Below are 21375 nucleotides of genomic sequence, written 5' to 3'. Positions count from 1 at the left end.
TGTAGATAGCGGTCCTCATGTTGGATTAAGTTTCTACTTAAAAATCATTCTGATAGCTAGATAATCCAAAAATATTGTTCAGAGAAAAAGTAATGAGTGGTGAGTTGATGAAATCAGTTAGTTAGTGGAAAACTAAATATTTGGGTTAGCCAATAGAGTAGAAGATAAAATACAGTTTGAAGAAGTTTTGTGTAAGATTGTCAAATCTGATGATGTGGGTTGAATCTCTGGGATTCTCTGTGAAATACGGCTTGGCAGAAGTATTGTGGAAGTCTTCGATGAAATATTTTTCTCACAGGGCAGATATTACAAAGAAAACAGTGATTAATGTTAAATTCCTCTCCACCCCAGAAGGACAATATTTTCAACTTTATTGTTTTAACTGCATCGGGTAAATCAAAAGGAAGGTAGAAAAAAATAAGCCATGGTCACAATAGAGAGGCATGTTTAGTTGGGAAGGATGGTGCTAAAAGGCTCTTGGTCACTACAGATATCCTTTCTTTTGCAAAGTTCTTTGAGCAGACTTTCTAGTTGCCAAAGTCATGTGAAGCATAGAAGAGAAGCTTCTGTACTCTTTTTTTCCTGTTTGCTTATATGCATGTTTGCCAGCTAATTCCAATATACTCATTGATAAGCTGTTATGGCTTGTTTTATTTAAGCCAGGAGGACTAGTGGGAGTGATGTTCAGTGATGAAAGAGCTGTGTTATAGAAATTCGTAGCTTCTGTAGAGAAGTAGAATCTAAAACAAACTGATGGGACTGCTTCTTTGCAGGCCTGTACCTGGTTTTTAGAGTAATCTGATTTTATTTTTTTTAATTGCATAAATGATCTGAGCATTTCCCAGCATCAGATTTTCCCATTCTTCTCCAATCTGTTAAACCTGTAATTTAGTATAAATGTAATGAAACTGTGTTTCTTAAATGGGCCTAATTCTAGCAGCTCTAAATACTGATGTGGCATGATTGGACAGAGTTTTTCAATGTTACATTGTCTCCAAGTGGTCTCTAAGCTTACAAACATTTTCACAGGAAGTTATACTTGAAAAAAGAAGTGGATTTTCGGATTTTCATGATTTGCTATAGGATTGTTGAATTAAGCAAAAATGGAGTAAGTTGTTACGTTCTAGCAGAAAACTGGTTTTCAGTGTCAGGTTAGCATATGGTGAAACACCCGATGTGTCTTTACTAGTACACAGTTAAAATTCAAATCAGTATCTCTGTGTCCTACTCCAACTGTAGTCCTCCTTTTTCTGCTGAAGGTCTTGGCTTCTGTCAGTTTTATTGCATCGGGGGTAAGTAACTTTGCACTGTTTGAACAAAAAGGTGCAAAGATAACTCAGCCTTTATTGACATTTCAGTAGACACTGAAACTTTATTTACTAATTCTAGAGCAGGCTGTGTAAAATTCCCCAAGGAAGATCACATGCATCTCCAGAGACTTTTGCTCCATCTTAATTTAGTGCTAAAAGAAGTAAGGCTGTACAAATGCCAAGCCTCAACTAAAATTGATACCTATACGCAGTTTTCCAAGAAAATAGGTATTGGTCAGCAACCTACTTGCATATTTGGCTTCACAAGGATGCCAAGCCTCGTCAGGTCCTCCTTTCTAAGTTCCTTAGCTACAAAGTGGCAACAGCTGGCTTAGATGTAGATGAATTGTTATGTTTTGTTTTTAAATGCTGAGAAGTGCTTAGATACTTGAAACAGCTCTTCTCAATCGCTTTGCAGTGCTCAGGATCCAAGCTTTGCAGACAATACACTAGAAATAAAAATACTCTGAACTGTGAAAATACTCTCAACTGTGAACTTTATCATATCACCAGTTCTGTATGAGCCTGTGGATGGATTCATCTAGAAGAGATTCTTTTCCTATTTGAAGTTTGCTGTGTGCTAACTAAAATTAAATATTTTGAAAATAACCCAGTGACAAGTTAATTTAAGATTGCAGTGTGGAAAGACTGCATTTTTTCTGCTTTTAGCCAGGAATATGTTTCCCTTTAGGGCAGTCACATAGGGCAGGATTGCAAAAGCCTTGGGGGGAAAAAAAATAGCATGCATGATACTCATAGCCAAGATTGTAAACAGGAGGTGAGAACAAATTCAGTTACTTTTGTACCTCTTTCACTTGATGCTCCAGCCAGTTCAGGTTGGTCGAGCATGCTTGAATACAAGAAGCTGCTCCTGGCTGCAGGAGCGAGAAATGGGAGTCTGCTGATTGCCTCTGCAAATGCTTGTGTGGTCAAGTCTGGTTCAGTCTGCTCTTTGTTACTAAAGCCAAATCTAAAAATCTCCTCCAGATTTCTTCTCCCTTGTCCTGCTATACCCCAAGTGATTCATTCAGCCTGTGAACTTCCATTGTCTCAGTTGAAATGTGGGCCATAAGTGTATTTATCAGTCCTGGTACTGACTGCTGTTGCTGCATTTCTGCCTTTCCTGTACAGCATGTGGAAGGGAATTGTATTTGAGGGTTTGAAATTTGGACTCCAGTTCATAATATGTGATTATTTTGTGACATGTCATTGCAGTGTTGCCTATAGAGTTATATCACGTGTAAAATTTGCCCTTTTTTTGTCCTTGCATGGGTCTACCTCGAGCATGCTCCTGGACCTTTTTTTGGAAAGAAAAAGAAAAGTTAACACTTGCCACTTAGGTGTGCTACAAAAATTTAGAGAAAAATTTAGCTTGTGAAGAAGTACTAAATAAGCTGAATATGTATTGTTTGGCCAACTCACTAGTTTTACTGAGTTTGCAGTTGTTAGAACAGTGAAAGGTAGCACTGAAGAGTGGGTAAAAGAAAGACTGTCTATCTGAACAGAGATCTGCCTAGTAAAGAGGAATCTTCCTTTTGGTTGAGATGCTTAAATTAGTAATCAAGGTATTACCAGGAATGAATTACTAAATAATTTTTTATTCTGGATGATCTATTGGGAGCTTTTAATTCACTGATAAGAAATTGTTTTTCAAACAATCTTTACAAAGGGGTAAAGAATGTAAATAAATGTCGTCTTCAATGGTCTTTTTTTACCACAAGCTAAATCTTTGATCTCTTTTGGATGGTTCAGTTTTTTCAGGGCTTAGCTCCGACACTAGTTTTAGGACACCTCTGAGAAGTCCAACAAAAATAATTTCCCAGGAGCGGATAGTGCTGTGCGTCAGTTCCACGAGGCACTATCGTTCAGCGTGAGCATGCAGGTGATAAATGGGATGAAGTGCTGCTCTGCAGGGTGAAGCTAAATACGCCTCGGTGCCTGCCACTTGTTTCAGCCTGTGGTCCCACTTCAGTTTTGTGTTATCTTAAATGGCTGCAGGCACTTAGAGAAGCTTCCTAGCCTCTCTTGGCACGGAGTGCTAGTAGGTGTGTGTTGCAATGTTAAGTATGCTGCCTGAAATGTTGTTTGCCAGTTGTACTAGACCACTGATAATTCCCTTCCCCCCTCTCCCTTACCTGTTTTTTATCTCTTGTCCTCTCAACCGTAGGCATACCTACACTTATTTACAAATATACTAAATTAGGTAGCACTTCAGTGAGCCAACTATAATCTAAAATACCAAGCAGCCTGGCAGCCTGTGGAATCCTCTGGCAGATCTTGGTAGACCGGTTAGCACGACTGTTCCAGACTGATTCATCTGTATAATGTATTTAGTTATTTTAGCTATCTACATTTTTTTTGTAATACTTCTTTTTTTTAAGTTTTTTTCCTCCCTTATTCTTTGTCTCCCAACCTGTGAAGACAGAATGAATTACAGAAGCAGAATATACAGAATTGTGTGTCTTAACAGCTCTTACTTTGTCAAATGATACCCGTAGACCTTCAAGTGCCCATAAATTTGAAGTGAGGTTTCCTTTAAAATGTTAAGATAAATATTTTAGAGAATGGAAAGGCTTATATTAGTTCTTGAGTCTTAAAAATAAATAACCTTTTAACTTAAAATGGCTGTAAAATTCAGGAGCTGCTAGAAGTTGATATTAAACATGCATCATTTGTTTAGCAGCCATAGTATTGTTTCTTTCTAGACATTTTCTGTTCAAGGTAGATATTTAGGTGCTACCTAAAAGTTTCCTCACCCTTTTGTCCACTTCACCATGATGTGACCTTAGAATCTTTTGGGGAATTTCGTAAAACAAAAACGTTGTTGCCTGTGAGAATGTTTTTAACATATGTGCATGAAACTTCTAAGTTTATAGAATCATAGAATAGTTAGGGTTGGAAAGGACCTTAAGATCACCTAGTTCCAACCCCCTGCCATGGGCAGGGACACCACACACTAGACCATGGCACCCAAGGCTCTGTCCAACCTGGCCTTGAACACCGCCAGGGATGGAACATCCACAACTTCCTTGGGCAACCTGTTCCAGTGCCTCACCACCCTCACTGGAAAGAACTTCTTCCTTATATCTAACCTCAACTTCCCTTGTTTAAGTTTGATCCCATTGCCCCTTGTCCTGTCACTACAGTCCCTAATGAAGAGTCCCTCTCCAGCATCCTTATAGGCCCCCTTCAGATACTGGAAGGCTGCTCTGAGGCCTCCACACAGCTTCTCTTCTCCAGGCTGAACAGCCCCAACTCTCTCAACCTGTCTTCATACGGGAAGTGCTCGAGCCCCCTTATCATCCTTGTGGCCCTCCTCTGGACTTGCTCCAACAGCTCCGCGTCCTTCTTATGTTGAGGACACCAGAACTGTACACAATACTCCAAGTCAGGTCTCACAAGAGCAGAGTATAGGGGCAGGATCACCTCCTTTGACCTGCTGGTCACTCTTCTTTTGATGTAGCCCAGTATGCGGTTGGCAAAGAAAGTTTTTGTTGCAATTAAGAAACTTTAATGAGAGAAAGTGGAGGGAAAAAAAAAATCCTGAACTGTACTGTTGTAGCTACAAGAGACTGTTCCAGGCATCTCTTCTCACTATTCTCTGGTTCTTATTTTTTATATTTATTTTCCCTCCTGACTTTTGTTTTTAATCTCACGGTTGAGCTGTAATACAGTATCTCGTAGCACTTAGCCTGGAATAAACTCAAGGTGGATGCTGCCTTGATTCCTCGCTGCAGCGCTGGCAGGGCCGGGCGCTTGATGGAGCAGATGTGCCCCACCCATAAGGCCAGGAACAATATGAGTTTTTGCGTGATCCCCCGTAGGCAGTTTAGAGGGTTGCGATGACTAGCTTACGACTTAATGCATTTTAACCTTATTAGCTAGGAGGTCAGTTGTGGCAGAACCTGTTTGTGAATTCTTGAGATTTTTGGCAAACCTACCCAGGAGCGGCGAAAGCACAGGGATAGAACAGTGCTGCAGATTGTTCCAACTGGAAGCGATCCTCCTCTGGTATCCTACTCTCTCAGGTAGCATGGGCTTCGGATTTGACTTGTGCTAAAGCTGCAGCTGTGGGAAATGGCTTGTGGAGTCTCAATCTGTTGGTAAAATTCTGCCATTTGTGTCCGAATTGTAAGAAGACTGTAGTTGTACAGTTCAGTTTTACCTTTCATTGTGTTTAAACCTAGATCTCTTACACTTTAAATGTTTGCCCAAACATTTAGAGAGGTGTTGGCTAAAGTGATCTTGGAGTTACAACTGTTTTGTTCCAGAGACTGAGAAAATACTGCTAGATCTCATAATCTATCATTTTAAATATTTAAACTCATTGTATGTATTTATTCAGTTTTCATTTATACTGCTTTTTTCTTTCTTTCTTATATGGTATGAACATTTAAGTTTCTTCGTGTATTTTCAGTTAAATGCCAAACATTGTAAAGAATGAAATCTGCTTATGACATATGGACTGTTACAGTATTATTGTTAGTATAAAATTTCAGTTCTTATTTTAATGTTATCCTGACGTGCATTACAAATAAACCTGAATATTATCATTAAAAATTTCTTAAATAAAATTTGAACTTACATATATAACTGATGCTGAGTCACTTGTAACTACCCAGTATTTATATAAATGAGGAGTAAGGGTTGCTAACATCCTGTGGGAAAGAGGGGGAGATATTCTCCTTTTTGTTATGAAAATGTAAGCATTCTCGTTTTCAGAGCCAGAATTTCTCAAAAACAATGAGTATTATTTTTTACGTCCTTATTACATAAGGATGCTACTCAGAAGAAAAGCATGAACCAGCTATGCTAGAAACTGCACAGCCTCCAAGAAGAGAGCAAAATTACTCACAAGCCCCCTTTGCACTTGTCTGTTTCTTGATTTGCCAGTAAAACTACTGATCTATGAATCATATAGTAACCTTGAAAGATCCTGTCAATAAACTTGTGTAGGGCTGCAGAGACGGCTCTTGGCCTGTGGATTCCACTCTGTTGTTGCTGCATGCTTTTGGAGTAAGAAACACAAGGATTTCTTGGAAGTCCAGGAAAAAGAGTTATAGGAAAAAGAGTCCAGGAAAAGTTATACAGCATCAGTAAGAGCAGTGGCATACCACTGACAATAAAAGATGTCCAAAGAATCAATAATTCTTTCAGTGCTCTCCTTCCTGTGCAATATGTGTATAATACATACAGCCTTTTGGTGGCCCCTTTTCCTTCCTGTTGAATCATAAGGTGTTTCAGCTCCAGAGGTCGAGTTAAGAACATAATATATGTTATTTTACGTGCTTAAGAAGCTTCTGGTGACAGTTTGAACTTTGGTTCTCAAATGGTTAGTCAGACAAGTCACGGAGCCAGGCCTGCCTTATATTGGAAGCTGACTCTGCTCATTTTCACATAAAGGTGGTGTCGTATGATATTTCTTAATCAAATACATTCATGTCTGTCTGTTCACAAAAGTAAGCTGTGAAAACTATTGAGAAGTTGCATTTTTTTTTTTTCTTTGTTTAGGCTGCTACCGGTGGAAGATGACTTTAACTTCAGTTGTTAGCATGGTGATGCTGGTTTAACCTCTGAGGTAGAGCAGCGCATGAGCCAGGCCATTAATGGCTGTCCTTTGCCCACCTGATGGGTAAACATGCTTCATTCCAGCCTGTTCAGTCAGTTTGTTCTTAGTGAGACAGACAGCAGGTCATCTCATAGATCTGTGCTTGCAGACAGCAGGTCACCTCACAGATCACTTACTTCAGCTTGTGACCTGATGGCGTTGGATGATCTTTTTCATTCCAGCCAAATGCATATTTACATCATATTCTACTATTTTTAATAGTGTGCTTTGATGTTCTCTCATTTTTTGGCTAGAAGGTCACTGGTTTGTTTCTTTTGAGCCTATTTGGAGGCAGGGAGGTAGGAATACTACCACAGTGCACTAGTTATATGTGCATTATAATCTGTGTGTCTGTACAGTTACTGCAAACTAAGTTGTATGTGATTGAGGTGTTCCTCTTGTTATTGAGAGGGATGGTGGCTTTGTTGAGTTGACGTGCTTCTTGCACAGTTACATTCTTCAGGATAGAAAGTGCTGACTCCCAGTGCCAGCATGTCTTGTCTCCTGTGCTGTTCTCTAAATCTAAGCAGAAGATGAACGTTAGATTCAGTTGTAGTTCTTTGTTCATCCCAGTTTGAGTGTTAAGTGAGAAGCTTGGTGCCAGAGTGACAGAGACCTTTTGATTCAGCTGAGAGTCTCTTGGCAAATGCATTTCCCTAATTGAAGGTGAAGACCAGCTTCATTGGAGAGTAGCCAGTGTTTTTCACTCATCATAATCTGGCTGCTCTAGTTGCTGACTGGTGGTTAAGGATTCTTCAGGTGTCTGTCAGGCTGTTTACTGGCTGTACTTGAGCAATGGAATTATGTCAGCTTGTGTCATATTTTAGAGCAGCTGCTATGGCTGGCCAGTAGCAAATGGCCTTTTGGAGTAAAATTCATTTTATCTGATCTGTGAGTGTATTCATAAGTTGAGAGAGCATAAGGACCTAGCTCTTATAATGGACTTGATTTGAGCATGAGATACAAAAGCACATAGTTCTGCCTTTAAGACTAGGAACAGATATCTTTTATATATAATAATTTTTTATTTGAAGGAGATTTTCACAGGCAGCTAAATACTTAATCTCTGCTGCAAGTTGATAAAGGTTAGGTGTCTTTTTCCACTTTTATTTACTTCTATACCATTTCTCTCCTCATCTCCCTCACCAAAATACCTTTTCCTGTTTTCCATTTTTTCTCTCTCTTAATAGCAGTATTTCTGGAGGGCTTTCTTTCACCTATTTTAGAATTATGATTAACACTTGGCACTCTATTGCAAACAGCGTTTTATTTTTCTTGTAGCTGAACATGCTGTGCTTCAGTTCTTTGACTAGTATCATGTATCTAACATGTATCTATACAACAGTACACTAATTATATACTACTTCAGTTAGTGAGCAGAAATATTTTATCATCTTCTGCTTATTGTCGGCAAATGCTTTTTATCTGCTGAGGGCTTTTTGTACACTTATTTTGTCAGTTCCTTATCCTCTGTTGAATGTTTAGTCAAGAGAGGAAATAAACCCTGTCAAACAAACTAAAATTGCTTTATTTTTTTTTTCCATTTTATCTGTAGTGCACATGCAGTTTAGAAGGGTTATGTATGCACTACTTTGTGTGTCTACTGTTTATGAAGCACAGTTAAGCCAATTTCTTTTAAACAGTACAAATTAATTTTAAGATTCATTAAAATAACTTGGGGAGACACACACTCAAGAGTTATGCTGGATGGTTTTGAGGAAGCAGATACTAAACTGAAAACTTCCTTTTGCAGGCTCAGATTGCCTTTCTTCAAGGTGAAAGGAAAGGACAAGAAAATCTGAAGAAGGATCTAGTGCGAAGGATCAAAATGCTGGAATATGCGCTTAAACAGGAAAGGTATGCTGCATCATGGGTACATGATGAAGAATTCTGAACACAGAATTCTTTGTATTTGACAAAAATAAGACATATTTCTTCTGTATATATTCAGTTCTCAAATTGATAAATATTATTATACTAAATAAACTTATTGGTCTAAATGTCTGCATTATGTTAAAACCAATAGCTAACACAGCATGGCTCAAAAAAATATTCAAATAAAACCCATGGTTGATCAATGGTGAATACTTTTTTCTTGGTAAAATTGCACTTAATTGTACAGATTATACTCCAGAACTACAGTGTATTCTCTTTTTGTTCAAAGTACTAGCTTTGTTTAATAATCTCTTGATAACTGAAATCTTGAATAACTGTCTTCAGTCTAGTGATTGCTAGTTTTTAATCTTGCTAAGTTTTTAATCTTTTCAGGATAATAGACTCTACAGGAATATCTTCTGGAGGTTAATTGTGTGAGGGGTAAAAAAATGTTCGTGTTTACTGGTTAATTAAATGTCTATTTCTTTGTTCATGGGGATTTCAGTAGAAGTCCCCAGTCTACTTTACCATTTTATTCTTATGTATGCTTTGCTGTTGTTCTGAACTTTGAGATAATGAACTGGTTTGTTTATCATGTTTCCAGAATTCTTTCTGTTCAACTGATTTATTTTAGGCCAAGTTTAGTTTTAAAAATTTTTATTAGTAAAATTTCTTTTAAAATTTTTTGACCAAAGAGTATATTTATGGTACTACTGCAAAGCAATCATTGCTTACATACCATTTTCGTATCAGATAATTCTTACTTCTCTTTAATAAAATATTAGTAAATGAACTTCTTTTAAATAGTTTGTATTAGTAGAAATAAGATTAGAAATATACACATATACAAGTGAGGAATAGGATATTGCTGCTGGATAATTTTAAAGGAGTACTAATAGTTGTACATCACTGGATTGCATTTAGATTTGCTCATCTTGCGTGGGCTGCTTTAGCACGTGAGATGTACCTTGCGCTATCCAGTTTAGCTCTTGCCAGTAGCAACCAATTTATCCACTAGCATGGAGCTGCAGCCAGGTTTCCTGGCCAGCAGTAGCCTCAAGGCTCCAGCATACTTGCTTCCCCTTTATGGACTTCTTAGAGGAATGCTTAAGGTAGATACCCTTTTTGCCCAGGCCTTGCTATGGTAGTGATTGTATATCAAACAGCACAGAAAGATACCAAATGTAAGCCTTTCCATGGCTATAAATGGCAGCCTCTGTTATGCATACATTTGACGCATAATTATGAAGATTAGAGTCACTTAAAAAAGACAGAGGCAATAAAGTATGTTCTTGTGCAGTTAAAGGTATGCTCTAATGTATGTAAATTCAGTAAGATTTCAGTATTTCAAAACGAGGGGAGCTATTCCTGATTATTTAGGGATATCTCTACTACTTCATGTTCATAACCCGCATAAATTCAGATAAATTAGCAATTTATCTAAAAGTATCAGATTATGTCAATACATTTCTGTGTGTTATCAGAGAAGCTTTGTAAGATTAAAAAAAAAAAATAAATAAAAAAATCAAACTTCCGTGGATTGTGAAATGGTCCCTTAGTTGAATTCAGTAAAATCTGCCGAAATTAAGACATTTAAATCCTAATGCAGCAGTCACTGTCAGAATTAGCAAAAAATATTGTGGTTTCATATTGGCAGTTTTTACGGAGTTTTGCATACAGTGTATGGTATTATCTTTGGTTACTCAGGTCAGTAGGCTACAGTCAGCTGATCTGATCCAGTTTGACAGCTTCAGTATGGGTGTGCAATGGTTTATAAAGTAAACGTGATTCTTGTGAATGGTGTGTGCTGGAGACAGCTATTTATGAGTTTGTGGTTTTGAACAGCATTATTATTTGCCAGTTTCTGAAGAAAGTTTTGTATTTCTGCTGGAGATGTCTCTCTGCAAGTGTTCTTGCTTGATGCTTAAAAGAATGGCAATATAGTGAGCTTGCAAGCCCTGCCCCTTTCGCAGCATTTTCTTAAATCGGTCATTGGCTGGGTTAGTCAATAGTCAGTTGGAGTGCTGGCTTTTCCACTGGGATCGTGGAGCCGGAAATGAAATCCTACAAGGTAGGAGGAGCTCTGGTCAAGTTAGGGGAAGGTTGGTGTGGGTGGGAGGGGGCAGGGAAGCATTCCTGTGTTCCTTCGTTTCTGCCCTGGCCTTGCAGCGTACCAAATCTTTCTTAGCTAGATGAATTAAGTTATGAGTAATGGGACAGAGTATGAAATTGTGGCCCAGAGTAGTCCGTGTTCGCAGTGCTCTCAGGAAACCACGAACAAAAAATGAGTGACATTGTCTTTCTCAGATACATGCTTTTATGACCTGCTGTTGTGTATAATGGGTGTTCAGCATTTCTTTTATCAACCAAATGTTTTCAAAGTTTACTATAAATAAAAAACTTTGGAAGCATTGCCATTGTTCTCATTTCATGGCACTTACGTATTTTTGTAGTGGGTAAGGTAGAATGTGAGTTTTACTTATGGATTTACTTACATAGGGGGTGGTGAGACATTGTAGCAGGTTACACAAAGAAGTTGTGGCTGCCCCATCACTGGAAATGTTCAAGGGCAGGTTGGGTGGGGCTTTGAGCAACCTGGTCTAGTGGAATGTGCCCCTGCCCACAGCAGAGGTGTTGGAACTAGATGATCTTTAAGGATTACCTTTTCCTTGTGTGTATAGGAAGCCCAGTTATTTCTGCTGAAGAGTCTAAATACACTAAATAGCAAAGAGCTTAGAAGGAGGTAGCTAATAGTTAAGCACTATCACTTTTCAACAGCAGTTTTGATGTAGTTTTGCCAACATCCAATAGATTGCAGTGTGAAGCTGTTCACAGTTGCAGGTTACTTTTTATTACTTTATCAATACTTTCTCCACCACCAGTAAATAGCATTGTTTCCTCTGGATTTTTCAGGAGCTAGCTGTAATGTAGTACTGCTTCTCTCAAGTACATGTCCTGTTTCATCTAGTCTAGCTCGTTTCCTGTCTTAACATATTTTGAGCAAAGAACCGGACTCCTGAGCCATGTCTCTAGAAACCCTTGATTTAATTTTATGTTGTTTTTAGCACTGGTGTGTCTGATCACCGTAAGGCTGGCGCCTTCTTCCCTGGGCAGAATATCTCGCTGTGCTGTTCCTGGCAATCGTTCTTGTTTATGTCTCTTGGTTTGGCGGCAGCTCCCAGATCTTCTACGGATGTTTTGGCAGGCTCCCTCAGCACAGCTGGATCAGATGCTTCAGGTCTGGCGACAGATATTTCCAAGAAATAATGGCCTTTTTTGATCAGGATCAAACTTGTTTCTGTGTGAAGTATTCAGAAAAGTTTCACTGCTCTCAGTTTTAGGAAACTTAGACGCATGAAAGCTTTAAACGTTTTCCTAAGCAACTCTTGAAGTGTTGTGGCAGCCATGTTGAATGTCTCCAAGCACTGCGTGTATAGAAGACACGTAGTTTAAAGAAAATACTGCCAATCATAAAAGCAGAATTGTGTAATGAAGTCCAAAAGCCAGAGCAGTGGTAATTTTCATATTTATCTGAGTTAAGGGCATCTACCCAGTAACGTAGTTTCACAGCTCCAAAATAGCTTTCTTCCAAACAACTAGAAGGCTAGTTTCCTGATGGAAAATTACCTTCTATAAAGTTATATATTTCAGCTATATTTTTTTCAAGTAATTTTTCAGTCCCTACATACTGTTAATAATATTTGGAAATTGAGGGTAAATGATCTGAGTTGGACAAGTTTCAGATAATAAAGGCTCATCTTTTGTGATTTTTTTCCCTTCTTTTTCCCCTACCTCAAAGCCGCTGTCCTTGTTTTTGACCAGATGATACAATGGTTGAAGAAGTTTTGATTTTTCTTTAACTTATTTACAGAAAAAATACATTTGCTCTTTTTTGTGATAATAGTATCTCACTGCTGTGATGTGTGAGCTGGATTTCAATGTGCAGTGGAGAGGGCCAGTTCAAAACTGTTAAGTGGACTGTGCGATTTCTGAAAAAGCACAGATATTAAGCATGACAAGTGGTCAGGAGACACTGTTATTACAGAAATAGATTAAATATAAACATGCTAATGGAATAAAATGTATTCGGAATTTGTATAGAAAAGAGTTAGCTTCTTTTGTGAGAAGTTTTATAGCCTTTGGTTGCAGTATGCGTAACTGAATGGTCAAGACTCTTCTAGTCTGACTCGTGTTCAGCCCTTTCCTTAGTGTGCTTTAGAAAGAAGATTGTTTGTCTTTCATACCTGTGACATTTCCAGCTGAACTGTAAGAAAGTTTCTAATAATGAATCTCATACAAGCTGGCTGAAGGAGGGTAGACAATACTTCCTTGATGGACTGCTAGCAGCAGTCTATATTGATTTATTTTTTTTTTAATATTGCCCTGAACTTCAGAAGCTGGCTGTAGCTGAAGGTGAGTTCAGCGAGTCAGGTACTCTGACATGATATTCATGTTTCTGTTTCACATCTGACTGGTGTCTTGCTCAGATACCTGAATTTATTACTTATTGATTGTCATTATTACAGGTTTGAGCTTGATATTGGGTTTTTTGTTTTTTGTTTTTTTGTCATATTGTGCAGGCAAAAGTCTATGGCTTTTTGGTTTTAACTTTCCCAGAAATATTAAAAATAAGGATTGCTTTTTGGGATTGTCAGCTTTTCAATTGCCTGCCTTTGTTTGGACATGATTCTTCCGCTGATCCGTAGTTCTATTGGTCTCTGCCTGTGATGTACAAAGTTAAATCTTCTGAAAGATGAAATCTTAATCAGATAAATTTAAGGGCCAGTGGTGTACAAACCCATGTAATCTGGATTATCCTCTTGAAGTAAAGAATAACGACCAAGGCTTTAAAAACTGTTGCATTATGAGGAGGAACCAGTTAAAAAACCCTATTACTAGTTTAGAATGGGGATAGAATGAATAATCTCACTTTGCTGAACTGGCTTTATAATGTCTTTAATGAGCAGGGAAGACTTCAGTAAGAGGAAAGAAGATTATTGTTGTTGATTTAACAGGAGGAAAAAATTAAAAAATGAGCATACACAGATCTAACAGATTGGAATAAATATACCGAGAAGTTAAAAAAATGCAGGCCAAATTTTTGAGAAATGGATTTTGGACAACAAGCGAGAGTTCTGGGGAATAAGAAAGATAAAAGAAATGATCCTTTCCGTTAACATAGCAAGCATTTGACTTTGGATCTTAGGGTGAAAATTACTAACAAAACTTTGACAATAAAATTAGTGAATGCATAGAGGATAATGGAACTTTGTGTAACACCCATGAGCTAAAAGCAAATGCTTCATGCCACAAAACTAACTGCTGTCTGAAATTAATGGCAGGAATTGAGTAGAGTACAGTATAGGCCACTAATCCAAATTAGAGTATTAATGCTTACTCACTTTTGATAAGTCAAATCAAAATAGATTAAACATTAGGGTCATTTGAATTGATGACTGCATAAAAACTTGGAAGTTTTTGACAGTATTTATAGCTGGTGAGGTAGGTTAGTGACAGAGTAGAGGATTTCTTAGTTCTTGATTAGTTAGTGCTTTTTATTAGTGATGGTGACGGAAAAAGCATCTAGCACTAGTATTTAATGATAATAAAATGCAGTTGTTTTACCAGAGTAACATGTCTCTGCCAGTTAGATGTAGAAAACAGCTGGAAAAGGAAAGTTAAATATTTTGATTGAGCATTCAGCTTTAATTTTGTTATATTCTTAATTATTCTCTACTGACCAACATGTTTATCTCTGTTGCTGTTAATGTATTTCAAGTGCATCCTTTCTCCTTTCCTTGATGGTTGTTGCTCAGCCGAGTTAAAGCTTAGTGCTCTAGCTCTTGAGGAGGAAGTCAGTTCCTTCATCTGTCTTTGTTGCTATGCATTTCTTCACTCTGCTTTTACCCTTCTCATCCAGAATTAAATGTTTATTATAATTAAAAGGCTGGATTAGAAGGAAACTAGTACTGTCTATACCAAAGTGTAATACCTACCAAGCATTGCTTCCCTCAGCACCGTTTTGTCAAAAGTAATGAGTTCTCTTAATGAAATGGGAAAAGGCAAAAAAAGCCCCCAGTAATGTAATAAAAATGTCTGAGAAGCAATTAAGAGTTGCAGGTAATTTGAAAACATTATCTACAGTCATTCTTGATACAGTCATTCGAGCTTAGTGAGACTTATCCTATATGATTATGAAGTGTCACACCCATTAATTTTTTTAAAAACCCATTTTAAGTGGAAGAGTTCCCTTGTGAGTAGTGGAGCTAATGAAGCCCATTTTCATGTTGGTATATGTGAGGTTTTTTGATGGGTTTTGGTTTGCTGCTTTTTTTTTTTTTTTTTTTTTTTAATCTTTTGTGGCTTATATCTTCTTGTCTTATACCTAGCTCCATACATTTGCATTGGAGCTGTGTATGTGTGTGTGCTTCTTGGGTTGTCCCACTACAGCCAGGCCGCGTGCCCAGCATTGCCTGAATTCTTACCTGCTTTTTATTCAGGGTAGGAACTAGTATGAATGCTGCTTCTCTACCCCTTTATGAATGTTTACAAAGCTTTGTAGGGAATCAGGTTTTTCTGAGTGGTCTAAGTTTTCATGTTTGGGAAAAAACAATCATAGAGACAAAAGTTACAGTGAGTGCAAGAGAAGGGGGGAACAGATTGTGAAACTGGTTAAGGCTCTCTTTGCCTCGGTTTCTGTGTTACTGTGTTATAAAACTAATTAATTTTTAATAACTTACATGTTCATTGTAATGCTTTTGTAAGCATTCTTTTGTGTGTTTAAAAAGTCTATAGACACTGGCTCTGTAGGATGAAGCTTTTAAAATTAAAAGCATTTTCATTTTTCTTTCAGCTATTACTGTCGTTGTATAGCATGGGATTCTGTCAGTGCTAAATCTCATTTAGAATACCTCTGCCAACAGCCTGCTGTTGTTGGAAAGCACAGCATTTCAAAGAATAAAAATAAGGTTTGCTTAATTGAGGTGACAATATGGAATATGAAGTAGATGGCATTGAACTGAAAAAGAAGTTTCATAGTGATGGCTGAAAAAAAAAAAGGGGGTGGGGAGGGAAACAGAGTAACACGTCTTCAAGGAAGAAACCTTTTCTGTAGCAAGAACGTTTTGTAAAATCTGCAGTCCGCTGATCCCTGTATTTCATCAGTGTTCACTTTGCAATTATGTGTCAACCTTGGAAAAAATGATTAAGCAAAATTACATATCTGAAGTCCTGCTGAAGTTACTTCCTTTGTTTTGTTCCTAGCTTGGAAGAAAGGAGTGGCTTCTCAAGACAGGTGACATTTATGTGTTCAGAGATACCCTTTAAATGTGCTAATAGTTTCTTTTTTTTCTTTCCCCCCCCCCTCCCCCCCCAGGGCTAAATATCACAAATTAAAATATGGCACAGAATTGAATCAGGGAGATATGAAGCCACCAAACTATGATTCTGGTAAGAATTTATTAAGAATGAGCTCATTACTGGCATAAAAACTTGAGTGTGGTTTGTGCAAATGCTGAAGTGATAGTGTTAATAAAATAAACTGATGGGAATAGAGATAATTAATGAAGACTGTATTTTACTCCTGTAAAATTAAAAATATATGCTAATGCTCTGAAAGAGTCTCATTAATAAATGAGTTTAGATTAAAAAAAACCCTTGAAACCCAAACCAACAAACTGCTACATGAGAGAGTAACTTTTTCTCTTTCTTAGTAATGTGTATGGGTGTTTTGGAACAGGGAGATGCTAGATTTTTAGCTATACAATCCTTTTATCTTTGAATAATTCTTCTGAACAAGAAGTTAATGGCAAAGGATGTGGAATGGATAGCATGTAATATTTTCAATTACTTGAATGGCATTCCAGGAAAAAAATAATGGAACTGCATATTAGACATAAGTGAGAGTTTGAGAGTGGGCATTTACTTCCAAAATTCCAGTGATAATTGAAAATGCATACAACTAACTTAGGTGCTATTCTGTGAGAGGACAGTTTTGCACCTTGGTCTCTGGAAAGCTGATTTGTTTTTCTACAGGTTGCATCTGCTTAGAGGTTACTTCTCCTTCACACAAGTAGTTTTAAGCACTGAACTTGAGGAATTAAGAATTTAAATTACTTCCTTTTATCCCTCTCTCTATGTCCCTATCCTTTCCTCAGGGGAAAAAAAAGAAGGGGTACAGAGATCTGGTTACAGGTCAAAGCCTCAAAAAGAAAAGTAATAGGTGATAATTTTTGTATCTCAGTCTCCTGATGCTCCTGCTACAGCAACAAAACTAGAACAACCTGTACATAAAGGAAGAATATAGAAGGTCTGCAGACCTCAGCTCTGTCACTTGGTTTCTGAAAGGGATGGTCTTGTTTACTCTTATGGTTAATTCTTACCTCTTGGATTCAAAAGGTCATTAAAAAAATGCAAACAAAAAAATCCAACCCCATGCCAACTGATGGAACTTTACACCAGGCTTTTCTTGTCCAAGATGGAATGAGTTTTTGAGAAGTTTTATTTCACATTATCAAGGTTATTTCTTTAACTGAAGTAATAGTTCAATTTGGTGTTACTAAGTGGAAGACTCCAGTCTGTATCTGGACCACTAGAAAACTTTGTCCTGATCATACCAAGATCCTAGACATCCATGGGTTTTGTAATTTTTCAGGATGCAGTTGTAGCATGTTGCTCCAGTTTCCAGATGAGGAATGTGGTGTACGGCCTGACTTGCCCAGCAGAGCCATAGCCAGTTCTGCAAAGTAGACATTAGTGGAATGACATTTGTTAAAAATCTGTTATCCCGATGTATCCCATTGCATTCTACATACGTTGCTGTTAGAGAAATGTACACTTCTGTATCAAATCTGGACTGATTAAAGATACACACTTAAAATGGAAGCTTTGTTAATGCTCCTTTTAGAGTTGCCTTTGATAGATACTTACTTGTATATTCGTGTCTGATCTCTCCACCACCCAAACCCTTCTGTTTTTCCTGCCCAGTCAGGAAAAAAAAGTGGAAGTGTCTTTAGTAGTTCTTCCAAATGGGTCCTTGTTGTTTGTTTTCTTTGTGATCTCTTGGGGAGATCTGACTTGGGGAGTCAGTACTACAGTTTAGAAGAAAGAGTTCAATCTCTTGAGAAAGGGATGATTTTTTTTTTTTTAATTTTTTTTTTTTTAACTGCCTGTGGTATCTTCTGTTGTTATTTGCTCATGATACAAATCCCTTCTCATCGGTAAACTGCTACTGCTAGCAGTGATCGGTTTTGAGGACGCTAAGTAAAAGAGAATTCTTGCCTGTAGATATACTTAATTGTGCCTTTGGAAGAAGGGTTTTTGCTTTCAAAAGGAGATTTCAGGCAGATTTACCTCAGTCTATAACAAATCATGACAGAGCTTTGGTAGTTGTGCATTGGGCCTAGCTGTGTTCAGTTGTCATCAGAAAATCATGGTGCAATTGATTATTTCCTATGGCTGCTATTAAATGGATTTGTGAATTTGAGATGGATAAAATTCGTATGGCTCTCCTTGCATGTGAATTCTGGTTAGTCTTTGGTAGCTTCTTTGGGTGGGTGGCGTTTTTTTTGTGTGCAGTGTTAATACAGTTGTACAAAGGTAAATGACTTCCCAGTAAGGACAGTAGCTTTCCCACATCAGATACAAAGTTAGTCATAGGATTATACTACAGGTTTTTCTAGTTCTTAATCTTTGTTTACACAAGAAGATTGTTCATCCTTCAGTGTTTGGACCACAAGGGTTTCAAGTTCTGTAGAAGCTTTCATAGATAATAAACCAAGATCTTTTATCTTGGGAAGTATATGCTTATGTATCTCCTGGAGGAGAGGAAAAACCCCAACCTTCATATAGTATGAAGCTATATACAGAATAAATGTGTAGCTGTTGGTTGCCAGCATGCAGATAGGTTTCTCACCAGAACAACCACGTAATTTTTTTTTGTGGGTTCTCCCAGAGTATTACTATTTGGATACAAATATATGGTTGTGGAAAATGTGGTGAAAATTTTTCAGCAGTTTTCCAGGATGAAAAATAAACAAACAACCACTGTTGCATTTTTTTCCCACAACCACAAAGGTAATACAAATATGGACAAATTTAAAGCAAGTATGTCTGTTGGTTTTATGTTGAACCATCAGATATTAAGGAAATGAGTTGGACAGTGAGTTGTAAATGGATATGATGCTGCAGTTGCATTTGATATTGTGAGCAGTTAAAGATGTTTGTATTCAAACTGAAATTATGAGCAGCAGTTGTATTGGAAGGTTAATGCAAAAATGGAACTCCAGATTGTCTATGTGGTTATGTGCCCTTGTAGAGAAAGGAATAAGATGGGGCTTTTGGGTGTGAGGCAGAAGGGAAGGAACTGATGAATAGTGGAACTTGCACTTGCACAGTAGGATGTACCTGACAATCTTTATGTGTACATAGTACTATAATTATATGCTATATGCATTTTTTTGTCTCTTGATTGATTGATTATTAGTACTTTTGAATCTTTTATTTTGTTATTAAACCATTCATAACCATTTTAATAAAAATCACATTTGTCTTTTCAAGTGGATGGGCATCTTTTTAAGAAGTAGGACAAGGAAAAAAGTGTTCATAATAAAATAATCTTTTCCAGATGAAGGGAATGAGACAGAGATTCAGCCACAACAGAACAGTCAGCTAATATGGAAACAAGGACGACAGCTGCTAAGACAGTAAGTGTTGAGAAAAGGACTCTGATAATGAATGCAAGGGAAAGAATCTGTTAACGAAATGTAATCATGGTGGTATTTGGCTTTTTTTCTGTTAGATTTTCTTTCAAGAAAGGTTAGTGTGTGTGATGAAGTTCATTCAGCTTCTGCCCTACTTTTCGTAGGTTTTGAAAATTCTAATATTTCAGAACTTCAGAGGAGAAGCCTTGTTAAATCACAAACACTTTATCTCCTTTGCTTTTCCTTTACACAGTATAATAAAACAATCTGCTTGGGCGGACAGTGGGTCATGACACTTTGCAATAAACCAGCAAGCACAAGTAATTCTGTTAAGAGCAATGTAAAATACAGACTGGTGTTGGAGAGGGATAATTTTTATTTTGGCCTGCTTGAGGTTCAGAAAAGACTAATATCCAGAAGATTAGATTAGAAGTTTTCTAATTCTCAGTTCATCTCAACAAAGCAAATGTCTGTTAATCTAAATTAGTTTTTGAATTGTGGTCATAATGAGTCAATTTCCAAGATATTTGGTCACATTTTTATGTGGGTTTTTTGCCTGGGTTATAACCTGTGGTTTAAATTGATGAGGTCTCTTAAAGACTTCTCATCAGAACGTCTCAAATTGCTTTTTCATGGATTTGCCTCATCCCCTATGCTGATAGTTAGATTCTAAGGTCTTCTAATCAGCTAGGAAAACTTTTGCTTTTCATTTTTTGTGTATGTGTGTGTGTGTGTGTGTGTTAGAGGATTAAATGAGAGGGAAGGGAGACAGTAAGGGCGGTCTGGAACTTATATTAAGGGACCTTTTTCCAAGCAATTATACAGAAGTTGAATTTGTCTGGTGGGTGGCTTGTATATGCTTTTCTTTTTTAAGAGCTCAAAATTTTTCATGTATGTTGAAAGATAAAGAAATAAAAATATTTATGTTTGAATATTTTATTAATATAAAATATTATATAAATATAGTGGACTTTGATCAATTATTTTGAAGACAAGTCATTCCTTCTTAGCACAATTAATAAGTGATACATTGCTGAATACAGAGTGCATATTGCCGATGGATTCTGTTTTGCATAGGTGACTTGTTTGATTTTTATATAGCCAACAGTCAATATTTCTCTCCTAATGTGGTTACGTAGAGGATATTGTTAAATAACTGGAGGAGAATGTTCTTGCAGGAAAAGTGCATGTCGTTGATTTGTAACAGCTGTTATTGCAAAATAGTATTTCCCCTCTTTCGAGTCCTCTAGAATATTGACCATTTAATCAATCCAGTGCTCCTGAGAAGGCAGTGCTATTAACTCTGTATTCTAGAGGAAAGGAGAAAGGACAGAGACCTTTTTCCAGGATTCCTGCTCCTCAGCCCTTACATGCAGGACAGTATTTTGCAGATCCATTGCAGAATAAGGAAAAGGCAAGACAAAGATTTTATCAAATGTAGTGTGTATAAATAACAACTCTTACTAGTAGTTACAGCTACAGCAGTTGTTGATTCCCTCCATTTTCTAGGCTTTTAATAATGCTTACATAAGGAATGTATCTGATACTTCTTGTAAGGCTTCATGTGTAGTTTCCATGTGTTGAATAAAATGGCCATGTTGTACATGCAACTGCGATGATTTTTTTAAGCCAGTTGTAAATATTTTACTAGAAAGTGCTTTTCCACCCATTTTAGTAAATGGATGAATAACGTATTGTATAACCTCTGACTGCTAGGCTCTTTGATTATTTTTGTGGTTTTTTTTTCTCAGTGACTGTAGAGGCTGGTACTGCAGGAGGCGATCCCTCTGCAGCTGGTACAGGATGATTTAGAAGCATGTTTCATTAGCACAGCACCATACTTTGCTTAGCAAAGGGGTTGAAGATGAGTTTATGGAGAAGC

At 37.4% G+C, this 21375-nt stretch overlaps 1 protein-coding gene across 3 annotated transcripts in view; it reads left to right on the top strand.

Moving 5' to 3' along the window:
- Positions 1-21375, top strand: part of STRN (striatin) — a 74029-nt gene that overhangs the window by 4695 nt on the left and 47959 nt on the right. For 2 of the 3 annotated variants that reach the window (XM_030499315.1, XM_030499316.1), the window contains exons 2-4: positions 8672-8775; positions 16169-16242; positions 19418-19496. In XM_030499315.1, coding sequence (XP_030355175.1) covers positions 8672-8775; positions 16169-16242; positions 19418-19496 — 257 coding nt within the window. The remainder of the gene's footprint in view (positions 1-8671; positions 8776-16168; positions 16243-19417; positions 19497-21375) is intronic. The other variant, XM_030499317.1, reaches the window with a different exon arrangement.

Source organism: Strigops habroptila, chromosome 10, assembly GCF_004027225.2.
Source record: "Strigops habroptila isolate Jane chromosome 10, bStrHab1.2.pri, whole genome shotgun sequence".
Lineage (NCBI taxonomy): Eukaryota > Metazoa > Chordata > Aves > Psittaciformes > Psittacidae > Strigops > Strigops habroptila.
The sequence above is the reverse complement of the archived record's forward strand: the minus strand, read 5'-3'. Positions and strand labels throughout refer to the sequence as shown.